The sequence below is a fragment of the Rhinolophus sinicus genome, chromosome 14 (genome assembly GCF_057876585.1).
Source record: "Rhinolophus sinicus isolate RSI-liver-muscle chromosome 14, RSI-T2T, whole genome shotgun sequence".
NCBI classification, from domain to species: domain Eukaryota; kingdom Metazoa; phylum Chordata; class Mammalia; order Chiroptera; family Rhinolophidae; genus Rhinolophus; species Rhinolophus sinicus.
Genome location: NC_142514.1, coordinates 79302319 through 79330223, shown reverse-complemented (window position 1 = coordinate 79330223; position 27905 = coordinate 79302319). Strand labels below are relative to the sequence as shown.

The following is a 27905-nucleotide window of genomic DNA, read 5'->3' as shown; positions in this document are numbered from 1 at the left end:
AGCTGCTTCCGCCCACTGGACTCCTAGGTCGCCTTCCTCACAGTCGCCTTCACAGTTCCCACAGAGTCTGAGGCACAAAAGCCAGCAACTGGAGTGCGCGGCCCAGGCACCGGGGGTGGGGGCGTGTTCCAGGGTGCTTTAGAATGGAAAAAATAAGAGCTCCCTGCAGGATGCTTACGACTACGGGACTTGAACTTGGCCAGCAGCGGGCCGTCCCTTCACTTCGCTCTGTAGAGGGCTGAATTTCGCATCCCCGTTGTGATTTATACGCGTCGGATCTTCTAGTCTTCCGTTGCAAAAGCCGCAGAGCCGCCTGGTTCCCAGGTTCGCGTGATTAAGTTTATTATGGCAACAGTTCCCGGCAACTGCCCAGGTGCCAAGCGTTTACTGCCGAGCCTTTAACTGCGAGAGGTGGGAGAGGCGGCGGCGCTGTGGCGCGGGGATCCGGGGGCAGGGCGCCGAGTGCAGGGTTGCAGGGGCGCTTCAGGGAGCGCGCGGGGGGCAGACCGCCGAGTCCAGCCGGAGGAGCGCGCGGTGCTCAGCATGGGCTGCGGACCTTCCCAGCCTGATGGGGAGCAGAAATGTGTCCGCGCGCCCAGGAAGGGCTGGGAAGAGGGATTCAAGGTAAAACAAACAAATCAGGCACAATGCCCTTGCCACGCTTGCTGGAAGGTGGAGTCGGCTGGAGCCGGGACTGCTGGGGCTCACAGTCGACGGGCAGTGGGGTGGGCGGGTTGGTAGCAACTTTATTCAGCCAGTGTTTACTGTCTTAACCGGGATTCCTGCTGCTACGTATAGGACTTGCCTTGAGAATCTTTTGTTTCAAAAGCTAGTAAAGGTGGTCACGCCCCAGGGTAGAGGTAGGAATAACCCGGGATGAGTGGTGCATTCTGGACAGAGCTGGGGTGGGCGGTAATTCTCAGGGGCAGGTGGGAGTACCTGGGAGCTGCCATATATTATTGTCTTCCGGAAAGTAAGCCCTTTGGGAATTACTTCGAGCTGGAAGAGAGCTTAGAAGCCATCTGGCTGAGTCCTCTCGCTTCCCACATGAGGACCCTGATGCCCAGAGAGGGGGACGATTTGCCCAAGGCTGCACAGCTTGTTTGGAGAGCTGGAGATAGAATCTAATCGTCAAGAGTCTCATTGCAATACTCTTTCCACCCTCCTTCAAGATTAAACCCCCCTTAATTCTTTTGGAGGCATGAAGGGGGATGTTTTCCATGGTGGGACATGGAGGGATGGATTGGTCCAGGCAGAAATGAGATCCCTGGTTTCTTCCCATCCTCATCACCATCAAGATTCCACAAATAGAATTAGGAAACCGCAAGGGTCTCTTCCAGAGGATTAGTCAAAGATAATGTTACTGTGTAATTTATCATCAAAAGCAGGATACTTTTAAGAGTGAAAGAGAACTCTATTAGTCAATTTGCCCAGACAATCTGATTTAGGCCCATACTGTCTGCCATGGACCAGGAATTATGGTCACCCCTTCTAAAGTGCATTTTTGGAATTCTGGTTTAAAGAGCACACACTTTCTCTCAGCAGGCAGTGTCTCTCAGCAAGACACTATTTAGTGCCAGTGACAATACCTCCTCTGTGTGAGGCACATCTGCTGGGCCCTTGGACTCAAAAACCAAGTCTGGGTCTAGTAAAAGCTGAGACTCAGTCTTAGTACCTGCTGCCCTGGGGGCAGGCCAGCAGAAAAGATCTGCTTTCCATCCTAACTGCCACTGTCTTAGTTTATGGCTCTATTCCCTCTTCCTGGGTCTTTCTGCCTCTCCTGTCAGCAGGCTAACCAGTCTGTCTTCCACACTGCCACCTATCTGCCTAAGAAAAACATCCTTGCAGTGTGCAAAACCATTGACATTTGGTCCCACCAATCTCTCTAATGTCACCTTCTCCTTTCCAATTCCTCTCACTCATGGACTCTCAGGTCCAAGAACTTGAAGTGTTCACTTCTTCCAGGCTTCATCACACTGCATGTCTTTCCCCATTCCATTCCTGCTTCCTGGAATGCCCTTTCCTGGCCCCATTCCCAGTTTGCCTGATGCCCTCCTATTTATCCTCTGTTTATCCTCAGTGACACTCCCTTATCACGTGGTAAATGTTTGCTTAACGCTTCTTTTCCCTCTTAGATTCATGGGCTTCTTGGGAACAATTTGGTCATCTTAGTTATTACTCATTATTGCTTGGAATATAACCCTACATAAGGGAATACTTTCTTCTCTCTTTTTAAAAAAAAGAAAAGAAAGAAAAAGAAAATAAAAAGAAAAAGTATTAATGTAATTTAAAGTATTAATCCACTGTGCTTTTCCTTTTTTGTACAAATATCTTTTATTTTATTTTTTAAATTTTACTGGTATGGTTACATATAAGAGTTCAATAGGAGAATTTTTCACATTTGTATTTCTTCTCTGGCCATTGTCATTTGTTCCATTTCATGGTTACTACTGAAAATAGTTATGTTGTATAGAGCTGGAGAGCATGCTAAAAAGCGAGCTCTCTGAATGTCACATATACTAGGTCTGTCTGAGCCAAGCCTCCCCAAGGCCAGGGAGGGTTTCTGTTTTTTTCCTGAATTTCCTGCATGAGACAGTCATTGCCTCTCACTTGGATTTTTGAATAATCTCCAAACTGGTTTCCCTGGATCCTTCCTCCATTACCCACCGCCATCTGCCGTTCAATGCCAACCGACTACATGACTTCCAGAGTAATCATTCTAAAATAAAATCTGGTTATGTTGTGTTCTGCTGAAAAAAGGTTGCCAGCCAATTAAGTTGGTACAGAAACTAGTGATCAAGAATGTGCTGTGACCTAGGTTGGATTTCTGGATCTACTTCTTGTTAGTTGTATGACTTTGGTCGAGTTATTTAACCTCTCTGTGCCTTAGTTTCCTTATCTGTAAAGTGAGGCTAATTAATAATAGTGATTTTATAGAGTTATTGTGAGAAATAAATGAATTCAATTCATGTAAAGTGCTCATACCAATGCCTGGCACAAAATAAGTGCTTAATATTAGTTATTACTTAATATTATTGTTGTTGTTATTGTTATTTATGTAAGATCAAATCCTAAATCCTTAGCATTCTGTCCTAGCCATCCTCAAGCTGACTCCTGTCAAATTCTCCAGTTTCATCTCTCCCACAATCATATTCTAGTCACACCTTACTACTCATTTTTTCCCCAAACTCATTCTGTTTCTGCCTCCATGCCTTTGTACCCACTGTTTCCCCTCCTTTCAGACTTTTCCTTCTCCATGTTCTTGGGCCACATGTGCAAATATGCCTGTCTTTCAAGTAGACTCAAGACTGTTCTTCTCTACTTCCCCTGTCACCATGCAGGCAGAGTTGACCTTATGCTTTCTCCTATCCCATTTCAAAACATTTTATTGTATGTGCTTGTTTCTGTGTTTACCTCCTATCCTGAGCTATTACCTTCTTGAAGACAGGACCTTATCTCTGTGTCTCTAGTGCTTATTACAGTGACTGATGCAGACCAGGCACTAATGAATATTTTTTGAGTGACTGCATGTCCCGCTCTGTTCCTCCCATTCCTTCGTGTCTGCCTATCTCCTAATAGCATAACTAGACTAGTGGCAATCAGCAAGGAGGAAATTCCACGTTAACCTGAAAATAGACTGAGAGTCAATTCACGAATATACCTCTCTTTCCTCACCCCAACCACTTGACTTTAGAAACTGATCTGGGAAAGATATGATTATTAATTAAACACTCTCTAGCTATCAGAACAATACTGTTTCTCTACCTTCATAAATTCATAGGGCTGAGAGTTCAGTAGCTCAGCAGTGTCTTTAAAATAAGATGAACATGTTTGCTTGTATGAAATATTTATTATGTTTCTTGGTGGCACAACTGTCTGCAGACTTTCTCTTCCCTTCACCTTAGTTAAGAGTGGCAAGAAGTCACTGCAATAAAAGAATACATAAAAAGAAACAATGGGAAACTTTTTTCATTAGGGAAAACTTCCGTATGATTAACTCAAAGTTTTTTGCTTGTTATAAAAGGGGGCAGGCTATATTGGAATAGATGAGCTCCAAGGATCCTCCACAATTTCCCCCTAATATTTGACAAGAAAAATTATTGCCTATTGTCCATTAAAGGGACTAAATACTTCTTAAAGTCCAATTTCTTAGAAGAGCATATTTCTGACTGTTTTCTTGGAGGATCACTCTTTATTACTTCATTTATTAAAGTAAACTAGAAAAAAATTAAATTTTGAATAACAAATTCTTCCTATATGTCTATGGACAAATACATTTATAAAACATATCTGCCAATAATTTGATTTAAGAAGGTTTAAGCTCCAGGGAGCGTTGATGAATGACTCTCTCCAAGCTGTTTGGAAATTTTGTTTCCCAAAATTTTAGAACACATAGAATGCTTCCAGACCAAGACAAACCAACCAAGCCAAACCCTGTCTATAGTTAAAATCAATACCTTTTTTTTTTAATGCTGATGATTCCTATGCATAGCTGTTAGCTTGGAATTCACAGCTTTTCGATTTTGTCTAGAACTGGTAACGTTTTATCACCAAGACAATGAAGTCTAAAATAAAATTGATTCAAAATGTAGAAACACGTTGAATCTGTGCTTCTGCTACAACTTCACCTCAAGAAGAAAAAAAAAAAAAGTCCACCCACCTCTCCACCCCTCCGCCAGTGCCATTGCAGATAGACTTCTTAATGGTATGAAAATATAAACTCTACATGCACAGACGGAACTGGGAAACTGTTTTGACATACCCCTGAAATGCATGGATCTAATTAATTTGTAAATATCTCTGGTCTTTGAACTATGTTTATTCCTGAGTCTAGATTATGCAATTGGGTTACGATTTCCAGAATGTGTTGCATGTAGATAAGATATTTAAAAGGCATTCTTAGTTTTCAAAAGAGAAAAACCTTACATTTCTGTTCTGGAAACCGAAGGCTGTTATATGTTATTTTATGCTGCAAAATTGTGTTTCGTCTGCTACAATTTAAGTTTTGGTCACTAACAGAGCTTGAAGGCAGGTTGTATCTACATAAGCACAAGTGAGTAAAGCTCTGTGGTAAGGAAGACGATTAGTCACTTTGATGAAGCAATTGGGAGGTCACTCAGGGCTGTGGCATTTAAATCTATTCAGACTTGTAGTTGATAGAACACGTTTGTGAAAAGACACCTTTCACACTGAACATATTCAAATTTGCTCTTAACGCCAATGTGGGCATTTCATTTATTGTTTCTATTGTTGTTAAATCAGTAAAATTATTCCCTGTGTGTTAGTGCTTCACTGGGTTCATAAAAAGATAGATCTGCGAAATAAAATGAACTTGTGAAAATATCTGTCTGTCACTGCAGCTATTGGTTTTCACTGGTTTATTTTGAAAAAAGGGAAAGAATGCCCAACATGATTTTTAACTTCAATATGAACTGTGAGCCCCTGAAAGATAGCATCTAACAGGCTCTCTTTTTTCCCTTTGTTATGTGTAACAACAGCAACAATAACAAAATAAAACATACACGTTACCTGTAACAAAGGAAAAGGAGACCCTGTCTGATATAATGATTAGCATTACATAATAATATAATAACATATGTTATCTGTCGGCTTACTCTACAGGGACTGCTCAGCAGTAACTGTGTCTATCAAGAAAGACAGATGGAGAGAGAAAGAGAAAAGCACATAGTTGCTCTCAGGCTTTCTCCTTGTGCCGATTCATATTTCAGATCCGTTGAGTTTTTGTTTGCATACTTTGTTTGTTCAGTTGGTTGATTTTTCCTATTTTTCCGTGTAGTCCTGAGCCACAGAACTAATTAATCCTCAACACAATAAACTACTGATGTTGGTTTAGCTGGAGTGATCATGTTACGTAAACACAGCGGTAAGGATTTATGTGAGTCTCCCTGCGATCATGTGAGAATCCCTCATTATACTAGGAGAACCTGAGGGTGATGGGGGCCACCATAAGTTAGCTATTGTGATTTCTACTCAGGCTCTGAGGGACTTCAAACATTGGAGTGCTTCCAGAAAGTGGTCAAATGTCCTTAGGATTTTAAAATTTGTCTGATTTTTACTGTAAAAATAATCAAGAGGTTCATGGCAGTCTCCTAATTTTTTATCTGGTTTTCATAAAGGGAATGTTTTCTGTCTAGTTCCTAGAGTCCTAATTTAGAGCCAGAAGGGAACTTTCTCCTTCAAACTGAAGCTCTGCGAGGTCTGTTACCTACTTCTCTAATATTTCTGGGTCCACCTCTTACCCCCGTTTTCACTGCCACTGTCCTAGTTCATGTTTAATCAAATCTCACCTGGACAATAATACCTGCCCTGTTCTGTCCCTTCCTTCCTTCAGTTCTTGCCATTGCACTACCTCAAGAGTGAGCTTTCTAAAGTTCACACCTGATCATTTTATTTTACTCCCATGTATGAAAGTCCTACACAGGATTTCTGTTGCATTCAAAATAAAAGCAAACACCTTTTCTTGTCACGTCCCTTCCCTGCCTCAGCACCTACCACTTTCTACCTCAGTCTGTTTCTAATACACTGAAATAACTCAAGTTCATGGACACACAATATTGTTTCACTTGTGTGTGCTTTCTTTTCTCTCTAGAATGACCTTTCCTCCTTGCTTACTGGGAACTCACTCATCAAGACCCAATTCAAGCATCTTCTCCTCCTTAACACCTTTCGCTACACCCAACAAGATACAGTCTTGTATCAGTAAAAGAGGACTGTGCTGCAAAGGGTGGGTGTCAGAGGGCAGTATCCTGAGGCCCTTCAAAGAGCAAGGAGAAGAAGAGCTCCCCTTGAACCAAAAATGTAAAATCAATAGACAGAAGAATAGCCAGAATACAGTATTCTGTAGAAGATGCTTATGTTTGCATTTCTTCTGGGGACACTGAAGAGACTTCCTTTGGTATGTGTGTGTTAGATAGAGAAAAGATTGGCTAATAACATCTACTAGAAGATTCCATTGACCGAGAAGTGGGAAAGTTGCAAACGAAGCAATGAAAGAAGAGCCAGCCCTGGGAGAGAGAGAAACATGGTAGTTAGAGGAGATAGGAGAATAGTTTTCCTGAACATGTTAATATTTAAAATATACTTCTTCTCGAAATAAATGCCAGTTCTTTAACTCAAATTTAGTTTTATGAATAACTCAATGCATTTTTTCTTATTTTTCTTCTTTTGCTATAGAACTATGAAACATTTGGCATGGACCAGCACTTTGGAGTTAGTGGTTACTAAATCACGTACAGCCCCTTTTTACACTGTTTTGACCTATTTACAAGCAGTAGAACTGTGGTGTGGAGGGCATGACATCCTTAAAAGGAGAAGTGGGACTGTAAGTCAGCACAGGATTTGTGGAGAGCCCTCTGGAAATACAAATTAATATAAAATGTGCATGTCCAGCATATCCGCATCTAGGAATTCATCCTCAAGGGGTGATTGGATGAATTCAGACTGACATATATGCACAGATATTATGCCAGCATTGTTTATTCTATTGACGAGTTAGAAATAACCTAGATGTCCTTCAGTAGCATTTGGTTAAATAAATTGTGGTTTAGTTACATAAGGTCCTACAGTGCAATCATCAAATAAATGACCACTCTCCGTGATTAAATATTGATTTTTATGAGTCTGATTACTTTTCTCATCCTCAAAAACAATGAAGACAGTTTCATCTAAAAAATGTTTTTTACATAGCAGTAGCTTTACTTTTCACATTTGGTGATTATGAACTTGCTCATTTTGGTATCTGTCAGAATGCTCAGCATAATAGCTTGTACCTGATTATTCATATTAGATATTACAGTTGACCCTTGAACAGCACAGTGGGTTATAGGTACCAACACCCCTGCAGTTAAAAATCCACATGTAACTTTTGACTCCCCCAAACTTAATTATAGTTATCCCTTAGTATCATGGGGGATTGGTTCCAGCACCCCATACCACACTCCCTGCAGATACTGAATCAGAGGATGCGTGAGTCCCTTATATAAAATGGTACAGAACAATACACACAGTCAGCCCTTGGCATCTGGAGATTCCCCAACTGCAGATGGGAAATCTGTGATTGGTTGAATTCTTGGATATAAAACCTGTGGATACAGAGAGCAGACGGTATTTATCAAACAAACAAACAAACAAACAAACAAACAAACAAAACAACAATTTTATGTATAAGTGGATCCATGCAGTTCAAACCCATGTTGTTCCAAGGTCAACTGTATATAAGTTTTCTATTGCTGCTATAACAAATTAACATAAATTTAGTGGTTTAAAACAATACAATTTTGTTCTCTTGCAGTACTGGAGGTCAGAAGTACAAAATCAGGTCCACCTGGTTAGAGTCAAGATGTCAGCAGTGCTGGTTCATTTCAGAGGCTCTGAGGAGGGAATCCTTTTCCTGGCCTTTTCCAGCTTCTAGAGCTGCATTCCTCACATTTCTTGACTAGTGGCCCATTCCACATCTTCACTGCCAGAACATAGCATCTTCCAATGTGTCTCTGCTTCCATTGTCACATCACCTTCTCCTCCTTGGAGGTCAGATCTCCCTCTGCCCCCTCTTACAGGGACACTTGTGATTATGTTCGGCCCACCTGGACAATCCAGGATAATCTTGCCATTGCAAGGTCTTTAACTTAATCACACCTGCCAAGTCTCTCTTGCCAGATAAGGTAACATCTACAGGTCCCTGGGTACTACTCAGCCTACCACAGATACTACTTGGCTAAATCTTCACAAAGCAGATGTTGCAACATTATTTTAATTTTCCAAGAAACCATTTTCTAAGAAATCTTGACTCTCACGAAGAAGTCCTTCCCTCTTCACAGGCGGATGTCGGTGTGACTCATTCTGGGGAGGATTGCAGACTGCAGACTGAAACTGCCCTGATCAAGAACAGTGTGGGAAGCCCTGAAGGCCTGGAAAAACAAGTCCAGTTGGAAAGCTTACCTGGAATCATTCCAGAAAGTTCCCCATCTCCTAACAGAAGAAATGGAAGAATAGATTCAGGTAAAAACCCCCATCCATGTTGATCTCCATAAAATACTGTTCCTCTAAATATGTTTCATAATGTGTGTTTGGTGACTTATCGCTTTGTAGGCCAGGGAGTACTACAGACAGCAAGGTCCCTATCTCTAAGACATTAGAATTTAGCCTTAGACTTCATTATGTGAGTAAATAATGCTAACCATTAATCTTGTTGATGAAGTAATTAAACCATCTTTTCTTTTTCCCCGTAACTAAGAGCCTTATTCATGGTTGGGAATAGGAGTTGCATAAGCTTTGGTTAAATTCCTTTAAACTTTCACTATGTTAACATTTTTCCAAAGGAAATTTCTGCATTTGAAAAAATAAGTAAAACTGGCATTCAACTGTGTCCCCTTTCTCTCCCCATCCAAAGTATCAGCAAATATACAATGAAAGAATCTTTAAAAAACACAAAAGAAGTAATTATGACCTAGTGTGCCCTTTGAAACTATTTGTTTCTAAATATTTTTCTTGTGGTGTGATTTTGCTTTACTTGAGCAACCCCCTGGGGTTGATGTAAGAGCCCTTATTTATATTTTATCAGCCTTTGAAACAAATTGAACTTAACAGAACTTAAGGAAATGTACTCTGTTTCATTTGGGGGAAAGACTTTCATTTCATTCTTCATCACTGTAGATTCTTCCCTAGGTACAATTTAGAATTAGAAAATAGGTTATATTTGAGATTCTTTTCCTTGGACTTTGGTGCACACTCAGGTTATCACAAATTTCATATTCGCCCTCATGCTTCTGATCTGGTGTAGACACGACTGAGAATGAGGTATGAGGCAGGGGATGAAGCACAGGGGTGGCCCCTCCCTCTCGCCGTGTGTTGGGTCAGCATGTATATATTTTTCTCTGATAATTCTGTTGGTAGGAATCCCTCCTAGACCGCAAAACGTACTGAACCTGTGGTGTTAACAGACTACAGCTTTTGGGGTGGACAGGGACCTGCGTGTGCCCTGTCAGCCCTACACTGTTGAAAGCTGTATGGAGAGGGCCACAGGTAAGCAGGAGAGTGCTAGAAGACACCAGCTTGGGGAGGGAGTGAACCACCAAAGCAGATGTTCCAAAATGTAGAGGAAATTAATTTTCAAGAAAGATCTTACCACAGAATGAGTAATATCTAGTGCCCTGACCTTTGTGTGTTTACTCTGGCCAGTTTCCCCTGTCTCCTTTCTGCATCCCTGCTCTTCACATCTACAGAGTATATTTGTTAAAATTCTCAAGTTTTGCACTAACATTTTCCAAGTATTTCTTTTTGAAAAAAAATCTTATTTTGAATAATATCAGATTGAAAAAAATTTGCAAAAATTAATACCTACTTTCTTTCATCCACATTCCCCAAATGTTAACAATGTACCACATTTGTATTTTCATAGCACCCCCCCCATCCATCCCTTCTCCCCTTATCGTATGCAAGTATATTTTTTCTGAGAGTAATGATACTTTACTCCTAAATTCACCAATATGTATTTCCTAAAAACAAGGATATTCTTCACAAAATCTCAATACAGGGATCTGAATTAGGAAATTACCTTGATGTACTACTATGTTCTCGTCTATAGACCATATTCAAATTTGTCAATTGTCTAACAAATGGCTTTGATAGATAAATTTCTGGTTCAAGAGCTAATCTAGAATCACATGTTTAATTTAGTTGTCATGTGGTTTTTAATCTCCTTTAACCTGGAACAATCCCTTGGTTTTTCTGTGTCTTTTATAACCTTCATATATTTGGAAATGTAGGCCATGTTTTTGTAGAACATTCTTTAGTTTGGGTTTGTCTGATATTTCCTCATGATTAGGACCACGCTATGCATTTTCAGTAAGAATACCAAAAATTGTATTGTATTTTGCTTAGTACATCAAATCAATATGTACAGGATATCTATATTTGATTTTTATTGTGGGTTTTTTGGCCTTGCAAAATTTTTTTTAATGTACTAAAATTTGTCAATCTTTTCTTTTAGTCAATTTGGATTTTGAGTCAGTTAGACAGTCTTTCCCTACATCAAAATTACAGATGAATTCACTCACGTTTTCTTGTATGACTTCACTTTTTGTACTTACGCCTACGAAGATTTTCTAGTGGCATGAGAAAATGCTAATGTAAATGTTTTACTACATAAGAAACAAAACTGTATGTAGTATGATGGCATATTTCAGAAAATAAAATTTTGCATATTAACAATGGTGGTCTCTGAATTATAAGAGAATGGTCATTTTTATTTTTTTGATTCTTTTCTGAATTTTTCAAGTTTATGATATATCACTTTTATAATCAGAAAGAAGAACAATGTTATTTTAAAACATTTCCCCAATATTCTTCAATGTCCCAAGAAATCATGAAAATTAGTCAAAATGACTGGCATAGTCCAGGGATTTTTGTATAGGTTAGCTACTGTAAATGTCAGGCCAAATACTTAAGTGGACTCAGAAAAGATTGGATCGAAATAGCTAAAATAATTGTATTGTGTTAGTGACAGAAGTCCACAATCACATTCATTTTAGAAACATCCTGAGAAAGAAGTGGTCCATGACCAATGGGAACCATTTACATGACTTGTTTGGGAAGAGCAGAGTGAGGTGGTGAAGTCAAACAGACTTGGATTTATTATTTATTTTTCTTATAGCTTTTTTTTTTTTTTTTTTTTTTTTAAAGATTTTATTGGGGAAGGGGAACAGGACTTTATTGGGGAAAAATGTGTACTTCCAGGATTTTTTTTCCTAGTCAAGTTGTTGTCCTTTCAATCTTAGTTGTGGAGGGCGCAGCTCACCTACAGGTCCAGGTGCCATTGCTAGTTGCAGGGGGCGCAGCCCACCATCCCTTGCGGGAGTCGAACCGGCAGCCTCGTGGTTGAGAGCCCACTGGCCCATGTGGGAATCGAACAGGCAGCCTTTGGAGTTAGGAGCATGGAGCTCTAACTGCCTGAGCCACCGGGCTGGCCCAGACTTGGATTTAAAGCTTAATTAATTTACTTACTACTCGTCACCTTGAGCAAGTTAATTAGCCTCTCTCATATCAGTTTATTTATTTATAAAATAGGGATAATAATACCTCTCTTACAGAGTTTGATTTAGATGTTATAAAATATGAAAAGTACTTAATAGAGACCCACGTTAGAAATTTTCATAAAAAGACTTCATCTACTAGATGGAATGGACTTGGTTACTATCAGGACTTCCTGATGATTACAAAATAGAAGTCTCATTTCTGAAGACTCCCCATTGTACCTTTACTTTATAATGTGAAGTTGTAAAAACAGATGTTTGCTTATTTGCTTATATAATTGGGTGATTTGTAATGGGGGTTCTCTCTTATTAGTGCCATTTATAAAGGCTCCCCTATAAACTGTTACAATGCCATTTTTAGAATCACTAATAAAAATTTAGCTGATATCACAACTCCAATTCCGTTTTGGTTTAAAGACTCTTTTCAAAAAGGCATCCTTTTACTTATGTAGATTTAGCAGATGGTGTAATTGTAAACTTAAGGTTGCAGAACTAGAAGTCTCTTGGCAACATCACACTGTTTATCCTTTGTATACAAACCATAGGAACCAACTGCAACTCAAAAAAGTCACTGAAAGAATATCTCATTCTTAGCTATGGTTTAGCTTCATAATTAGTACAGAGAACCCATGTTGTCATACCCATGTATATGAGTGTTGTTACAACAAAAAAGTAGTACATAACAGCCATGAAGACTTTTTGTTATGTTAATATGGGGCCTGCTAAGTAAACAGTATATTATATTGATGTATATCCTCTGTAAGAACATTAAGAATTTGTACTTCAAAGGATTCAAAGATTTATAATAGAAACAGATATCTAGGTAACAGTATTAAGTGTAAGATTTAATTAGGTAGCATTATTTATAAGGCATCCACTTAGCATTGATTTTTAAAATCTTCATGCTTAAATTTCGCTTTCTTTTTTCTTTTCCCTTGGAAGACCTAGTGACCAATGGGTTAATCTATAAACCACAACCCCTAGAGAATCGAGAACGACAAAAGTCATCAGACATCCTGGAGGAATTAATTATTCAAGGAATAATACAAAGCCACAGCAAAGTATCTAGAAATGGAGAATCATATGATATCATGGCAAGTAATTTTGTAATTAACATTAGTTCGTAGTTAAAATAGCAATAGAATATGATTTATCATGAGTCATTGTTTCTATCATATGCATTTGAGAGTCATAGTACAGATTACAGCATTTATCTAAAACAGTTTTTTTCTCCCATAAATTCCCTCACCCCTCTACACATAATCCTTCTCTATGAATTCAGGAATGACCCTAAACATTAATGATTAATGAATCCAAAAAATATGTATCTTAGTTTTTACTAAGTTTAAGATGAAATAAGCCCCATTGAATAACATGCCTTTATTCTTTCAGAAATTTTTATTAAGCATTGCCTATGTACTAGGAATTATGAATACTGTGTTTCCCCCCAAAATAAGACCTAACCTTAAAATAAGCCCTAGCATGATTTTTCAGGATAACATTCCCTGAACATAAGCCCTAATGCATCTTTTGGAGCAAAAGTTAATATAAGACCCAGTCTTATTTTCGGGACAACACGGTATAAAACTGAACTCTGACTTATCCAATAAGAAAATAGGCCCAGATGCCAAAGCTAAAATAGTATTCTCATACATTTATATACACACTCTAAGGTCAAACATGAAGAAATAAATATGATTATAGAAATTATTTTTTGTTTTTTTTTTAGTTCCTTTTTTTATTCTGGTATTCTTTTTTATTAGTTTCAGGTGTACAAAACAACATAATGATTAAACATTTACACCCCTCACAAAGTGATAACCCCACCAATTCTATGTCTACTACCCATCTAATACCATACATAGCTGTTACATTATCATTGGTTATATTCCCTATGCTGTACTTTACATCCCGTGACCACATATATGTATATTTGACATTCAGTATTTTTTATATTAGTTTTAGGTGTACAACACAGTGGTTAGGCAATTATATAATCTATGAAGTGATTCCCCAATAAGTCCAGTACCCATCTGAAACCCTACATAGTCTTTACAACATTATTGACTATATTCCCCATAATGTATTTCACATCCCCATGACTATTTTGTGACTACCAGTTTGTACTTCCTAATCTCTTCTCCTTTTTCACCCATTTCCAACCGCCTTCCCATCTGGCAACTGTCAGAATGTTCTCTGTGTATATGAGTTTGTTTCTGTTTTGTTTGTTTGTTTTGTTCTTTAGATTCCATTTATAAGTGAAAGCATAACACATTTGTCTTTCGCTGTCTGACTTACTACATTCAGCACAATACCCTCTAGGTCCAGCCATGTTGTCATACATGGCAAGGTTTCATTATTTTTTACAGCTGAGTAATATTCTATTGTATATCTTTACCACCTCTTCTTAATTCATGCATCCATTCAGGGACACCCAGGTTGCCTTCATAGCTTGGCTATTGTAAATAATTCTTCAATTAACATATGGATGAGCATGTCCCCTCAAAGTAGTGTTTTGAGTTTCTTCAGATAAATACCCAGAAGTGGGATTACTACGTCCTTCTTTGTCTCTTGTTATAGTCTTTGTTTTAAAGCCTATTTTGTCTGGTATACGTATTGCTACTCCAGATTTTTTTGTTTGTTTTCATTTTCGTGAAATATATTTTTCTATCCCTTTACTTTTAGTCTGTGGATGACTTATCTGAAATGAGTCTCTTGTAGGCAGCATATTTAAGGGTCTTATTTTCTTATTCATTCAACCATCCTATTTTTTGATTGGAACATTTAATCCATTTACATTGAAAGTAACTATTAATAGGTATGTAGTTATTGCCATTTTATTATTCATATTTTTTATTTATGTTTTTCATCTTAAAGAAGTCCTTCTAAGATTCCTTGTAATACTAGTTTGGTGGTGGTGAGCTCCTTTAGCTCTTTCTTGTCTGGGAATGGGAAGCTCTTTGTTTGTCCTTTGATTCTAAATTATAACTTTGCTGGGTAGAATAATCTTGGTTGTAGCTCCTTGCTTTTCATTACTTTGAATATTTTATGCCAATCCCTTCTGGCTTGCAAAGTTTCTGTTGGGAAATCAGCTGACAGTCTTATGAGAGCTCCCTTGTAGAGAATTAACTGCTTTTCTCTTGCTGCTTTTAAGATTCTCTCTTTGTCTTTAAACTTTGGCATTTTAATTATGATGTGTCTTGGTGTTGGCCTCTTTGGGTTCATCTTGTTTGGGACTCTCTGCACTTGCTGGGCTTGTAGGTCTATTTTCTTCACCAGATTAGGGAAGTTTTCCATAATTATTTCTTCAAATAGGTTTTCATTTCCTTGCTCTCTCTCTTCTCCTTCTGGTACCCCTATAATGCAAATGTTGGTATGCTTGATGTTGTCCCAGAAGCCCTGAGGCCCCATAAACTCTCCTCATTTCTTTGGACTTTTTTTTTTTTCTGTTTTGATTGGGTGTTTTCTGCTACCTTATCTTTAAATCACTGATTCAGTCCTCTGCTTCATCTAATCTTCTGTTGATTTCCATTACTATATTCTTCATTTCTGACTTGTTCTTTTTTTGTTTTTTCTATCTCCATTTTTTATGTTTCCTATCTCTTTGTTGAAGTTCTCCCCGAGATCATCGAGCATCCTTATAACCAGTGTTTGGAACTCTGAGTCTGGTAGATTGCTTGTCTCTATTTTGTTTAGTCTTTTTTCTGGAGCTTTGTTCTGTTCTTTTATTTGGGAAATGTTTTGTTTGTCTCCCCATTTTGGCTGCCTTCTTGTGTATGTTTCTATGTATTAGGTAGGGCTGCTATATCTCCCAGTCTTAGTAGAGTGGCCTCATGTAGTAGGTGTGCTTTGGGGCTCAGTAGCGCAGTCTTGCTAGTCACCTGAGCTGCACACTCCAGGTGTGTCCTTTGTGTGGGTTGTGTGTGCCTTTCTCTTGTAGTTGAGCCTTGGTTGCTGTTTGCCCATCAGTGGGAGGGATTGACCCTTGGGCTCATTGGTTGTGAGGACTGGCCATGAGTACAGTGGAGGAATTATGGTACAGGGGTTGACACTACAGAGCAGGATCTGCTTCAGCTGAGCTCTAGTGTCTGCCCAACCTGCCCTTTGGGTCTGTAGTGCTTGGAGGCAGCTGGGTGATGCTCCAGCTCATTTCAAAGCTGGCCACTGGATGTGCCAGACCCTGGGCTGCCTGGGAGGGAACCTGCTGCAGGTCAAGTTTGGCTGCAGCCATTGCCCCACCTAGGGCCGCCAGCAGGAGGCACAAAGAAATCTTCAGATGGCCACTGCCTGTGCCATGCTTGCAAGAGTCTCAAGAGGCCAAAATGCGAACCAAGATTGGCTGCTGCTAGTGCTGGGCTTAGGGCTTCTCAGCCTGAGGTATGATACGTGTTCAAGCCAGATACTGCTTGTCTGTGTTCCACAAACCTTTGAGGTGCCCTAGGAAAGTCTGCAGCATTAGCCAAGGCAGGGGATTTGTACAAAAAAGCCACTGGAAGCAGCTTGGGTGTACACGAAAGTTGGGTGGGATAAGGTCTCAGAATCAGCAGGGCATGGCAAACAAATGGTGTCAGCCAGTTTGATGGAGATTAAGATATGGCATCTGTCTGAGTCTGCATGCTGAGAAGGGGGAGGGCTTAACAAAGAAACAATGGCTTCTGCCAGCTCCTCTGTCTAGGAGAAAGCTGCCCCTCCAGTCCTCGTCCTGCAGCCAGACAACTCAGTTCCTCCTGTATGTCCCTGTTACCTCTCCAGTTACTGGCCCAGTGCTAGAGTTCAGAGCTAGTGATTCTGTCGGTAAGTCCATGTGCAGACCCTTTAAGAGGAGCACCTGGGACTTCAGCTGCTCTCCATCTCACTCAGCCACAATCTCTACTGTTTTTCACAACCAGAAATTATGGGGACTTCTCTCTCTGGTTCTGGAACCCTGGGCTAGGGATTCTGGTGTGGTGCTGGGACGCCTTGCTCCTTTGGGGGGACCACCACAGCTGAGATATCCCTCCCAATTTTTAATGGTCACACACTGGTGTCAGACCAGCCTGTTCTGTGTCTCTGCCCCTCCTGTCAGTCTTGAGGTGGCTTCTTCTGTATATCGTTAGTTGTAGGTCTTTGGTTCAGCAAGATTTCAGGTAATTCTCAATGATAGCTGTTCTGTATTTTAGTTGTAATTTTGATGTGGTCGTGAGACCAGGTAAGCACAGCATTTACGTACTCTACCATCTTGAATAGAACTCCTTGTGTTCTTTTTTATTTATTTTGTTTTGTTTTTTAAGCCAATGCATCCACACAACATCAGTAGTCGTAAAACATAGGTGGAAGAAAGAAGATAAAAAGAAGAAATAACAAAGAAAATAAGACTGAGGAAATATGAATGGAAAGAAAAGAAAGAGACAGAAATGGTGGAAATAGAGACCAGAAATTACATCAATGGTTCCTCAGTGGTTGTTGATCCTATAGGGAAAACTGTCAATTGGGAATAAAGAGATGTGTTATTTAAATCAAGTTTGCCACCTAGACCAAGTCACTTAGTATTTGAATAAAGGTAATTTCCTTTGCTGTTTTGGAAATGCTAAGAACTATTGAATAAAAGCTAAAGTGGCATTTTCTTCTGCAGAAAGAAAATAAGTCCTACAGAAAGTACTTGGGGGAAAAAAGAGGAGATTGCTAAACTTTATGAATGATATTATCAGGCTGCCAATAATAAAAGGACATGGGAGAAACAGGAAGGTAAAAATGGACCATGTAATAGAAAAGACAATGTCAATATAATGCCAATTTACATTTGTACAGTGGCATCATGATACAAGGCATTTTTAGAGTACCTTGTTTGAAAGTACTAAAGAGGATGCATCTTTAATATGGAAAGAGAGAGGAGAGATGTTTCCCCCCAATATGTAGATGAGTCTCTGGGGGGTCAGAAAAAAAGGTGTGTCAAAAGAAAAAGACAGGAGAGCAATCTGGAGGAGGATAGATTGTGGAAACATTGACTAGCTAAGCGATGCCTTCTTAAGGCAAATACTGTGGAACCTTAGTGCTAATGCCAGTGGGAATAGCATTAAAACATTTTCCAGTGATTCAAAGGCCAGAGATGAATGAGTTCAGACTCAGTCCTCGCAGGGGCACCAAGAAGGTTAATTAATATGAGCTACAGCGTGAAAGGAATGTATTTAAAAATGAAAACTTGACTTTCAATAACATTAAGTGAGCCGAAGATGAAGGCTGTTTTCATATTCTATAGAGATGGAATGGCTGTCAGCAGCATAGCTGGAGTGTTCTTAAAAGGGTTGAAATGTGACAGGACTGCAGAGGTAGGCAAGAATAACATAGCTCTTTTGTGTTTTTTGTGAGTTTTGTTTTGTTTTTGCGTTGGAATTAGGCCAATATGTCCCAGCATAAGCCAGTCTTGCAATAGGCCAATAGTAACATACAGCTGTGCCTTTTATTACCTAGTGCAGTTGTTCTTAACCTGGCTACACAATTAAATCATCTAGGAAGCTTTCAAAACTCCCAGTGCCCAGGCCCCACCAGGACCAGTGGCTGGGGGTGGGCCCCAGTTGTAGTGTATGGCAGAGCTCCCAGATAATTCTCTTGGGCAGCCCAGGCTGAGAACCACTGCCCTGAAGTTTCAACAAACATGTACACAAATGCCTCAGATTCATCATAAAGCTGGGAAGGGTTAAAACTTTTGAAATTAAAATCCTCCACTCATTGTGAAAGAGAATTCTGAAGTATTCCTGAAAATATAACATTTTCAGGTATAAGATTATACCCAGGAAGAGTGTGGAAATGAAGGATATAATTGCTCAGTGTCATAGGTAGTCTCTTTCCATTCATCTGTAGTTGAGAACATGTGTATCAGACACCGGGTGTCTTGCATATTTTGGGGAAAGTTATGAAGCCAATGTGAAAAGATGAGAATGAATATTGAAGGACTGAAAGGAGAACCATAATAAGAATGGAAATATTATTACACAGCTAATGCTTTTAACTATCTAATAGTTAATAATTTTTTAGAAAAAAAACAACATGATAAAATTGGCTAAAAAACAAATCAGAGAATCAAGGGAAACAGAAAGGATGGTCAAAAAGGGACATTAGTGTCCAGGTACTACAATGTGATAAATCCAGTCAGACATGTGAAGACTATTTCTTCGTTGCTTGAAAAACTTTCAAATAAAATATTATGGAGGAAAATGTAATAATAAAAGTGAGAATACTTTTAAAACAAGACTTCATATGTAGACCAATAGTATATATAAATACGAGGGAATTTTAGACGTAGATCTGTCCTTTTCTTAGCCAGGTTGTTACATTTAATTCCGTTATTTAAAGTAAAATATAATAAAATATGCTGAAAAGTGAGTGTCTTTCATTCATCTTCTGAATCAGGGCACTCCCCTGTGAGCCAGAAGCCCACGGCAGTAGCTGTGTCCACCACAGGGCCCCCTTTCATCTTTTTTCTTAATTTTTATCATTTGCTTGTTGGCAAGTACGACAGCAATTCCATAATACCCTCTGGATAACCTGCTTTCAGGCATATTCGGACTAAGAGATGTTATGCTTACTCAGAGAGAATCACAATGATATGTAAGAAATATAATATTAATCAGCTAAAACTCAGATTAAGTGAATCAGTATATTAAAACATTCTAATGAGCCTGAAGTGGCTGTATTATAAATGTGAATTGGTTTTACATACACATGTAAATATGTATATGGATTGGTACAGATCTCTTTAGAGAGATGTGATTGGCTCTCATTTATCACACAGGTATTATCCACTTTAGGTGTCTTTTATCCCGAACTTATTTCTCCCTGCTTCTTAGGGCATCATGGATCTCTTTACACAAGACTCTCAATTCTCTATTGACTCTGCCTGTCTCTCGTCAGTTTGTTCCGTTCTCCAGCGACTTCTGTACTTGGTAACCTTTAGTGCAGTTAGGGCGTTTGTTCACATTACATCAGAGTCTCAAACATTATTTTTTGAACCTCGGGAGTATTTTAAGGAGGAGGAAGTTGATTGGGTAAAGACCAAATAATGCCAGTTAAAGCTCAGACTGACCTTCCTCAGGAGGTCTAATTACCGTGTTTCCCCGAAAATAAGACCTAGGCCAGACAATCAGCTCTAATGGTCTTTTGGAGCAAAAATTAATATAAGACCCAGTATTATATTATATTATATTAAAGACCAGGTCTTATTTTAATTAAATAAGTAAAATAAGTAAAATAAGTACTATAAATAAAATAAGACCAGGTCTTATATTAATTTTTACTCCAAAAGACGCATTAGAGCTGATTGTCCAGCTAGGTCTTACTTTTGGGGAAACACAGTAAGAATGACAGAGCAGGAAGGACAGATCTGTTGTGAGAAGCTATGGCCCATTTGATGCGCAAGACTCTAGAAAGGGAGCATAGCCAAGATAGGTTCATCTCTAGGTCAATAGTTAATCAGGAAAGCTCTGAGGAACACATAGTGGCTGCAAGAAGTAATATAGACAGTTGGGTTGGCTAGAAACAAAACCCAAATCTTATCACAGCATCTTTGGGTGTGGCAGTCCTCTGATGGTGTTTTTAAAGAAAGTAATTGAACTAGTAGCTTCTATAGGTTTTAAAGTTGATTTTTTAAAAAGAGTTTATGGGTGGCACCTCTCTAAGTAGAATGTGATCATTGTTTTTATTTTTAAGTGCCAACAGTTGATAAATCCTGACTTCATAAAATCCAGTGATAAAGAGTACAGCTATCTTTCCTCAGGCTTTTCAGTGCTTTTCTTTAAAACGTCAAACTCAGGAAAGGACGTGGCCACACAGGTAGGATTAACGTCCGCAAGGAGGAGGAAGGACATGATTTCATAGCCATCATTTTGGGATAAAGCCTCAGGAAGAGTCCACCCAAACGGGAAATCCTAAATTCTCTCAGAACTGCTGATGTAATCATTTTAGTCAAGGTTCTGACTCCTATGTAAAGCCTAACCGAGCCTTCTGTTTATAGGATCTTAAATTACCATTTCATTTTCTTTTAGCCCTCGATCGGTGAATGAAGTTCCCTAAACAACGGTCTCCATACTGATTTCATAGTATCTCTAGTTGAGACTCCATGGCAAACATGTCCCTCTTGTCAGCAGATGACTTTTGCCAGTAGGAAGCCTTACAGCCAATTGTCATAGAAATGATACAATGATGGGAGAGGGGGAAGTTGCATTGACAAACATCCCTCAGTTTTTATGTGGTGAACAACTTCTTACATAAAACTGCTTCAAGGCTGTAACTGAGCCAAAACTTCAACAAATATTTTCCCTTTAAAAGACTTTCCAAGAATCATAGATCTTAAAGCTGGAAGGAACTTTAGCCCTCATCAGGCCCCTCACTGTTTTTACATTTGAGAAAACTGAGAACAAAGAGAAAAGGTGCTATCCCAGGTCACACAGTGAATATTAGTGGTAGACCGGGCTTAAAGCCCAGGGCCCCTGCCTTGGCCCATGCGATTCCAATGCTCGTTCCTCCTCTTTGTGACAAATGCTCTTAGTTATGCTCCGATGTGCCATCATTGGAAAAGTCACTGCTTTCACTGAATGAATGTAATTACGATTTACTGAGTGTCTACTTGTACCTACTCTCTCTCCTTTAAAAAAAAAAATCCTTTGAGAAAGTATTATTAAACCTATTTTTCAAATAGGAAAAACGAAGCTTACAGAATTTAAGAACTCATGTGAAGCCACACTGTGGCTGAGTCTGGATTCAAACCCAGGTCTGTCTGAGTCCAGATCTGTTGCCTTTTGCTGCTATGCTACATTGTCTCTCTGATTTATTTTCTCAGGACCTGTCGTATTCCAGTCTGAATATACAATGAATATCAATAGCTCTTTTGTCTTTAAAAGTCTTTAGAGAAATTATCTGGGACAATATTCAGTTCATTTTATAATGAAGCCTTGGAGTTCATTAAGACCTTCCTCAGTCATAATAAATCTACATATGCTGACCTAGAAAGATGTCCATATGAAATTACATGAAGAAAGCAAATCGCAGAGTAATGTATGTGGTATAATCCTATTATGTCCAGTTTAACATTGCACATGTACTGCACATATATATGTATATAAATACATATGCATAGAGAATATCTGGAAAGACACACACCAGACTCTTTAAAATGGTTCATGCTGATGAGTGGGATTGGGGGCCAGGTGGCTAAACAGAGTACGGAGATGATTTATGTATCATTTTAATTTTTCATAACTAACGTACTATTTTAAAACCTAATTTTTAAAAGAAAAAATAAAACTTTATAAACCCTTTACAACAATCTTACTTTGTTTGTAACTAGAAATTATAATCAGAAAGTCATTATTACTGCTTTGAACTGTTCAAAGGGTTGTCAGTCATATGAAATGGGAAGACTTTTTTTCTGCTATCATGTAAATATTTGTAAAGTACCAACAGCCCAGCCCAGCACAGAGTGAATTCTCCTCTCCACAAAACCAGAAGTACTAAAAACTAACTTTGACCCAAATCAAAGTCATCTGTAGCTTGTGGAATATTATAAAATCATCAGGCTTTTACCTTGAATCACAAATTCCTCGCTCATCCACTACCTTTTTCCATCTTGTATTTGTTCTCAAGTATTTTTTTCCTTCTCCCAAATCCTCTTCCAGTTTCAGGACATCTTTGCATTCTGTCATGTTTTTTTTTTGTTGTTGTTGTTCTTTTTTTTGTAATAGCCTGTTTTTTTCTAGGCATCTAATGGATTTTTTTTTTTTTTTTTTTTTGTAAGAAATTAGTTCTATCGTTACCAGGAATTAGATATTTAGGAATCAGTTCTGTTGTTACCAGCTTTCATGTTGTTGGTTTTTAAATCTGCCACTGGAAACTTGAGATTTTTAGGATTTACATTTTAAACAGTGTTTACTCCACCTCCTCTCTTTCTTTTCTGACAAGGAATATGTTTGTTTCTCCATTTTAAAAAGTATCTTCCGACAGGTGAACACGACTGAGAAGCCTCTAAGAAAGCCACCAACCAGGCTGGAAAAACTTAAGATCAAAAAAGAAGTAAAAGATTTCACAGTGAAGGACCTAGAGGAGAAGATGCAGGCGGTGGAGGAACGCAGGAAGGTACCTGAGTGTGTGTGTGGGGTGATGCTACCTGCTGAAATGAGCTCACGTCCAGCCTTTCCTATCAGCAGCTTTAAGACAAATTGCATGGATTTGTAGTAATTATTTTCATGATCTGTGTGGGGAGAGAGTCCCAGAGAGCAGTTTCCAGGCTCTCGGCCTCACGTAGAAAGGTGCTGGCTCGGGTAGTAGATGGCCGTCAGTTGTGGCTAATTGGTCGTCAGCTGTAACCAGTGAGCCGTTGGTCACTAATATAACTGCCATGGCTAAGCTAGCAGAAAATGGGGGCTAGCGAGAAAATGGTGGCTGAGTTAGCAATAGCAGATTGCAGTTAGCACGGCGGATTGCAGCTAGCAAGTGAGGTTGGTTGGCAGAGACAAGTGGACAGCAGGTTGCGGATCGTGTGGCTCCTGCCTCCTGTGTCTCCAACCCAGCCGCCAGTGAGATTATAGTGATGTGACTCCCCTATCTATGGCTCCGTGGGTGTTCCTTTTTGACCTCACCGTGTCCTGCGTTCTTATGTGGGGAGTGGGACTAGAGACCATGCCTGATACCCTGCATGACAATCTGTATGCTTCTTATGCTGTATGCTTAATTTTTTGTATGTATGCAGTGAAGGAATGAAGCAATTTCTTGAAGTTGGTTGAATTACAGTTTCATCCGTATGGCCTAAGGAAGTAATATCCAATTCTCAGAGCTGAGTAAAGTATGCAGTTTTCTTCATAAGAAAAAAGGAAACTTCAGTGGGCCTAGGGGTGAGAGGATGTGTTGGGGTAGAGGATGGGAGCTGGAGAGGACGCCATGCAGACCACCAGACAGCTCCTGCAGCCGTTGCACATGTGGTCCCCATAACCCTCTGTCAGTCGTTCTGCCAGAACCAGCGTTCACAGCTTTGCTCTGTCTGACTGCCTTTATTTCCACCGCTCGGCCTTTCAGAGCACAAGGACGAGACAGACAGAAACTCCTTGAGGGTAGGGAGTGTGTCTGTCTTCTTCAACAGTGATTCCTCATCTTAATGTTTGTTAAATGACTGAATAATGAAATAGAGAAGCCATAAATGTAAATTACAGGCAGTATTAATGAAAACTTGGAGAACATTTTTGGGCTGTCTTTCATTCTGTAATACTGCTCTTCAGGTTAAAGAAGAAGAAATAAGGAAAAGGCTAAGGAGTGACCGACTTTTACCCCCAGCCAATCATTCAGAGTCAGCTGAACTGAGCAGGGCTGAGGTTTCGTTTGCCAGAGGACTTAATCCTGTGAGTTCTGCTGTGTGTGAACTGTCTGACCTGCAGGGAGGAAAGCCATTGAAAAGGAAGAAGAGTAAAAGTGATGTGACCTCAAATGATAGAAAGTACAGTTATGAAGGTATTGGGGTCGTGGAGTCAGACATGTCCTACAACCAAGCAGATGACATATTCTAGTAATTTATTTTATGTGAATTTCGTGAAAAGGCATCCATTCCTCCCAGTCGTGACATTCTTAGTATGTCTCATGTTTTTCTTTGACTGCCTGACCTCATGGGCTGGAGGTTTGTGAGTAAATTAAATGATTAATAGCTTTGCTAGCTTTTAAATAAAGGAAGATTTAACTACCTTCAATATTATCAAGTTGGCATCCTCTTTCATTGTGGCTTCAAACATTGTAAAGATGTCTTTAATTTACGAGTACCTTCCCGCTTATATTAATGTGTTTGTGCCAAATGAAACCCTTCCTTTTTGCTCCTGCCACTTGGCTATGTCCACCCTCTTAGTGGCTTCTAAGACAAATTGCATGGATCTGTATTATTTTAATGATCTGTATGCTTCATATGCTGTATATTTAGATTTTTTAAAGATTTTCTTTCTGTTGTGAAGGAGTAAAGCAATATCTTGAAGTTAGTTGAATTACAGTTTCATTCAGATAGCTTAAAGAAGCAATATCTAATTCTCAGAACTAAGTATGGTTTCCTTCATATAAAAAAAGAAAAAACTTCAATTGAGTCTAGAGGTGGGAGGAGACCCAGGGAGGAGGTTCGCTGAAAGGAAGCCCTAATGGCAGTGCTGTGCTTCCCTGAGGGCACCCCACACTAAAGAGTTTGGCGGCCCTCATCCTATTGGAATTATACTTTGGTTCTTCCCGCTCCCTTACCATCCATACCAATCAGTCATCAGTTCTATGAATCTATACTCTAAAGATCTCCTGCATCCATTTCATACTTTCCCCCTGTCATTACATAGTCTAGATCACCCTACCATCGTTCAACTGGGTTACTCCAGCAGTTTCCTTAATATTTATACAACAGTCCTCTGCTTAAAATCTTTTGTCAGCCCCTTTTATTGTCAAGATAAAGTCCAGACTCCTTTTTTGTGACTGGTAAGGATCTCAGCTTTTACAAGTTACACGTACTGAACTTCCAGTTCCTCAAACTCAGCACACTCTCCCTAGCCTCTGGCTCTTTGCACAGGCTGTTCCCTCTGTCCCCTCTCCCCTATTTGCCATTTTAGTTGACTAATGCCTTCTTGTTGTTTATGTCTCCACTCAGAGCACTTCCTCCAAACATCCAGGGTTTGTGCCCCTCTCTCATAGTTGCCCGTTGGCACCCTGGGCTACTCATCTTTGCACTTAACCGCCCTGTGGAATTTCCTGATATGTTGTTATCTTTACCAAGAGACATTTCAGTTCTAACAGAGCAGGAAATGAGTCTGTCTTGTTTATGATGCATTTTTTGTAACTTGGAAACTGCATGGCACATAAGTGCTGTGTAAAGCATTTCTTTAATGGATGAATCAATGTACCCATACATCTTCTGGAAGCAGAAGGGCAGCCCTAGGAGATGGCTTGTTTTCCTGGCAACCAGTGGCTTGGGGGAGTGCCTATTTGATTTGAGGACGCTTCGGCACCTCCTGTTTGTACATTCCCTTTGGGTTGTTGCAAACGGATGAGTGGGGTTCTTATAGCCTGTAGGACCAACTCCTGCAGCCAGTGGGGTAGGATGGTGGTGGTGGAGGAGGAGGGACTTCTTTCAAAACTCATTCCAGAACCAAAGCCTTTTAAGAACCAGAATTGACTTCTAACAGTGTGACCTGGAAAGTCCTGTAGGCTCTCTGTGTCTCCATTGCCTGATATGTTAATTTGGGATACCCACCTTCATGGAGCTGTAGCAAACCAAATAGTGTGTTTAAAAGTACTGTGAAAACTAGACCATGCCATAATGTGTATCGAATATGATTTATATAAAATCTCATGTGAGCAACATGATGTTTTTCATCAGTCCCGAGGTTTCACTGTGGAGATTATCTCACGGTGGTATGTGCTAATCTCATAAAATGTTACAGCAGGTCAAATGATTGTACTAGGACATTTAGGAAAAGATTTGGGTATCATTCAGATTTCTGCAAATAATAACATTCAAATGACCAAAAAATACATTAAATGCAAATTTATAATTATTGTAAATTAAATTCCCGAACTAGATAAATACCCAAATAATACTTTTGCTTGACATCTTGCCTATTTATTACTTATAGTGTCTTGATTGACATGTTTGTTGAGTTAAAATATAGATGTGAACAGTATCATTGACACCTGGCTTGAAAACCTCTGTACGTGTAGAGTTAAACATGCTAAGGAGTAACACACTCTAAACGACAGCTGTGTGTTTTCTTAGTGAGGCCCTCCACTTTAACAGGATGGCAAGAGAGACAGACATGTAGAACACCTGGATACTGGGAACTGCTGTAAAGCTCTAAGTATATTACTGCTCACAAATCCATCTGAGGGTTGGGGATGAAGAGACAGAGGCTCAGAGATGCTAAGCACTTCCCACCGTCACAGAGCACTAGCATTAATGGGGATGAAGCTTGTGTCTGAACCAGCTCTGCCTCCAAGGAGCTACAAACCCCAACCCTGCAACATTAAAAGAATCCCAAAAAACTTCAAATATAAATGTGACTTTTTTCATGATCATCTTTCTTTCTTCCTTTCTTTCCTTTCTTTCTTTGAGGATGATTTATATTGCGTGTAATGGAAAAGACTGAGATTTCTAAAATATAGCCTCTGGGATCATGCTGATTTTATGTGTTGAAATAACATAATTGGTTTTCTCATCCTTAAAACATAAAGTTTCAAACAACCACCAGGATATTTCGACTAAAATGAAACCACAACCTTCAGGAAGTTGTGAGTCAGGAGACAAGATTAGGTAAATACCTCTATAATAATTTTAATTGGAGACAACTGAAAAATGCCTGTATGTATTTCCTTGTGAAAGATGGTCTTGCTGTGTCGAATAGAAGATAATTTGATATCTAGTAAATCCTCCAGTTTACTTTTTTTTGGGGGAGGGGATTGTTGGTGTACCTTATGGATAACTTATATTTACAATAATATTTCAAAGGTGTACTTAAAAAATATTTCACACATGTTAATATACACTGTAAGATGCTTATGTTAGCAAAAGTAGTTTTATAACCACAGGGACAAAAATAGAATTTATGAAAGAGTGTTGCTATAGTGACTACAGATAATTTATAGTCATTTATGCTAAAGTGACTACCAGTGCCTATTTCTGTTTGTTATTCCATTATCAGCAAATAGCTAGTATTTGAAGGAATAATTATACAATAAACACTGCATTCTAAACATGTGTAATGCTATAGTGTGTTAGCAGATAGATGGCTTTAGCACCCATGCAACCCTGTATATGCCGCCTCTTCTTCAGGACATGGAATGTACATCTCAGGAAGTCAATAAAGAGCATTATTTTAAAATAAA

General features: G+C 39.2%; 1 protein-coding gene across 1 annotated transcript; it reads left to right on the top strand.

Annotated features, from left to right (window-relative positions):
* The first annotated feature begins 431 nt into the window (after positions 1–431).
* STMND1 (stathmin domain containing 1) lies at positions 432–27905 on the top strand. Its single transcript, XM_019742958.3, has 5 exons — positions 432–624; positions 8838–9018; positions 12993–13144; positions 23022–23153; positions 24290–27905. Exons 1-5 carry the CDS (start codon positions 544–546, stop codon positions 24572–24574), a joined length of 831 nt encoding a protein of 276 aa, XP_019598517.2. The 5' UTR covers positions 432–543; the 3' UTR covers positions 24575–27905.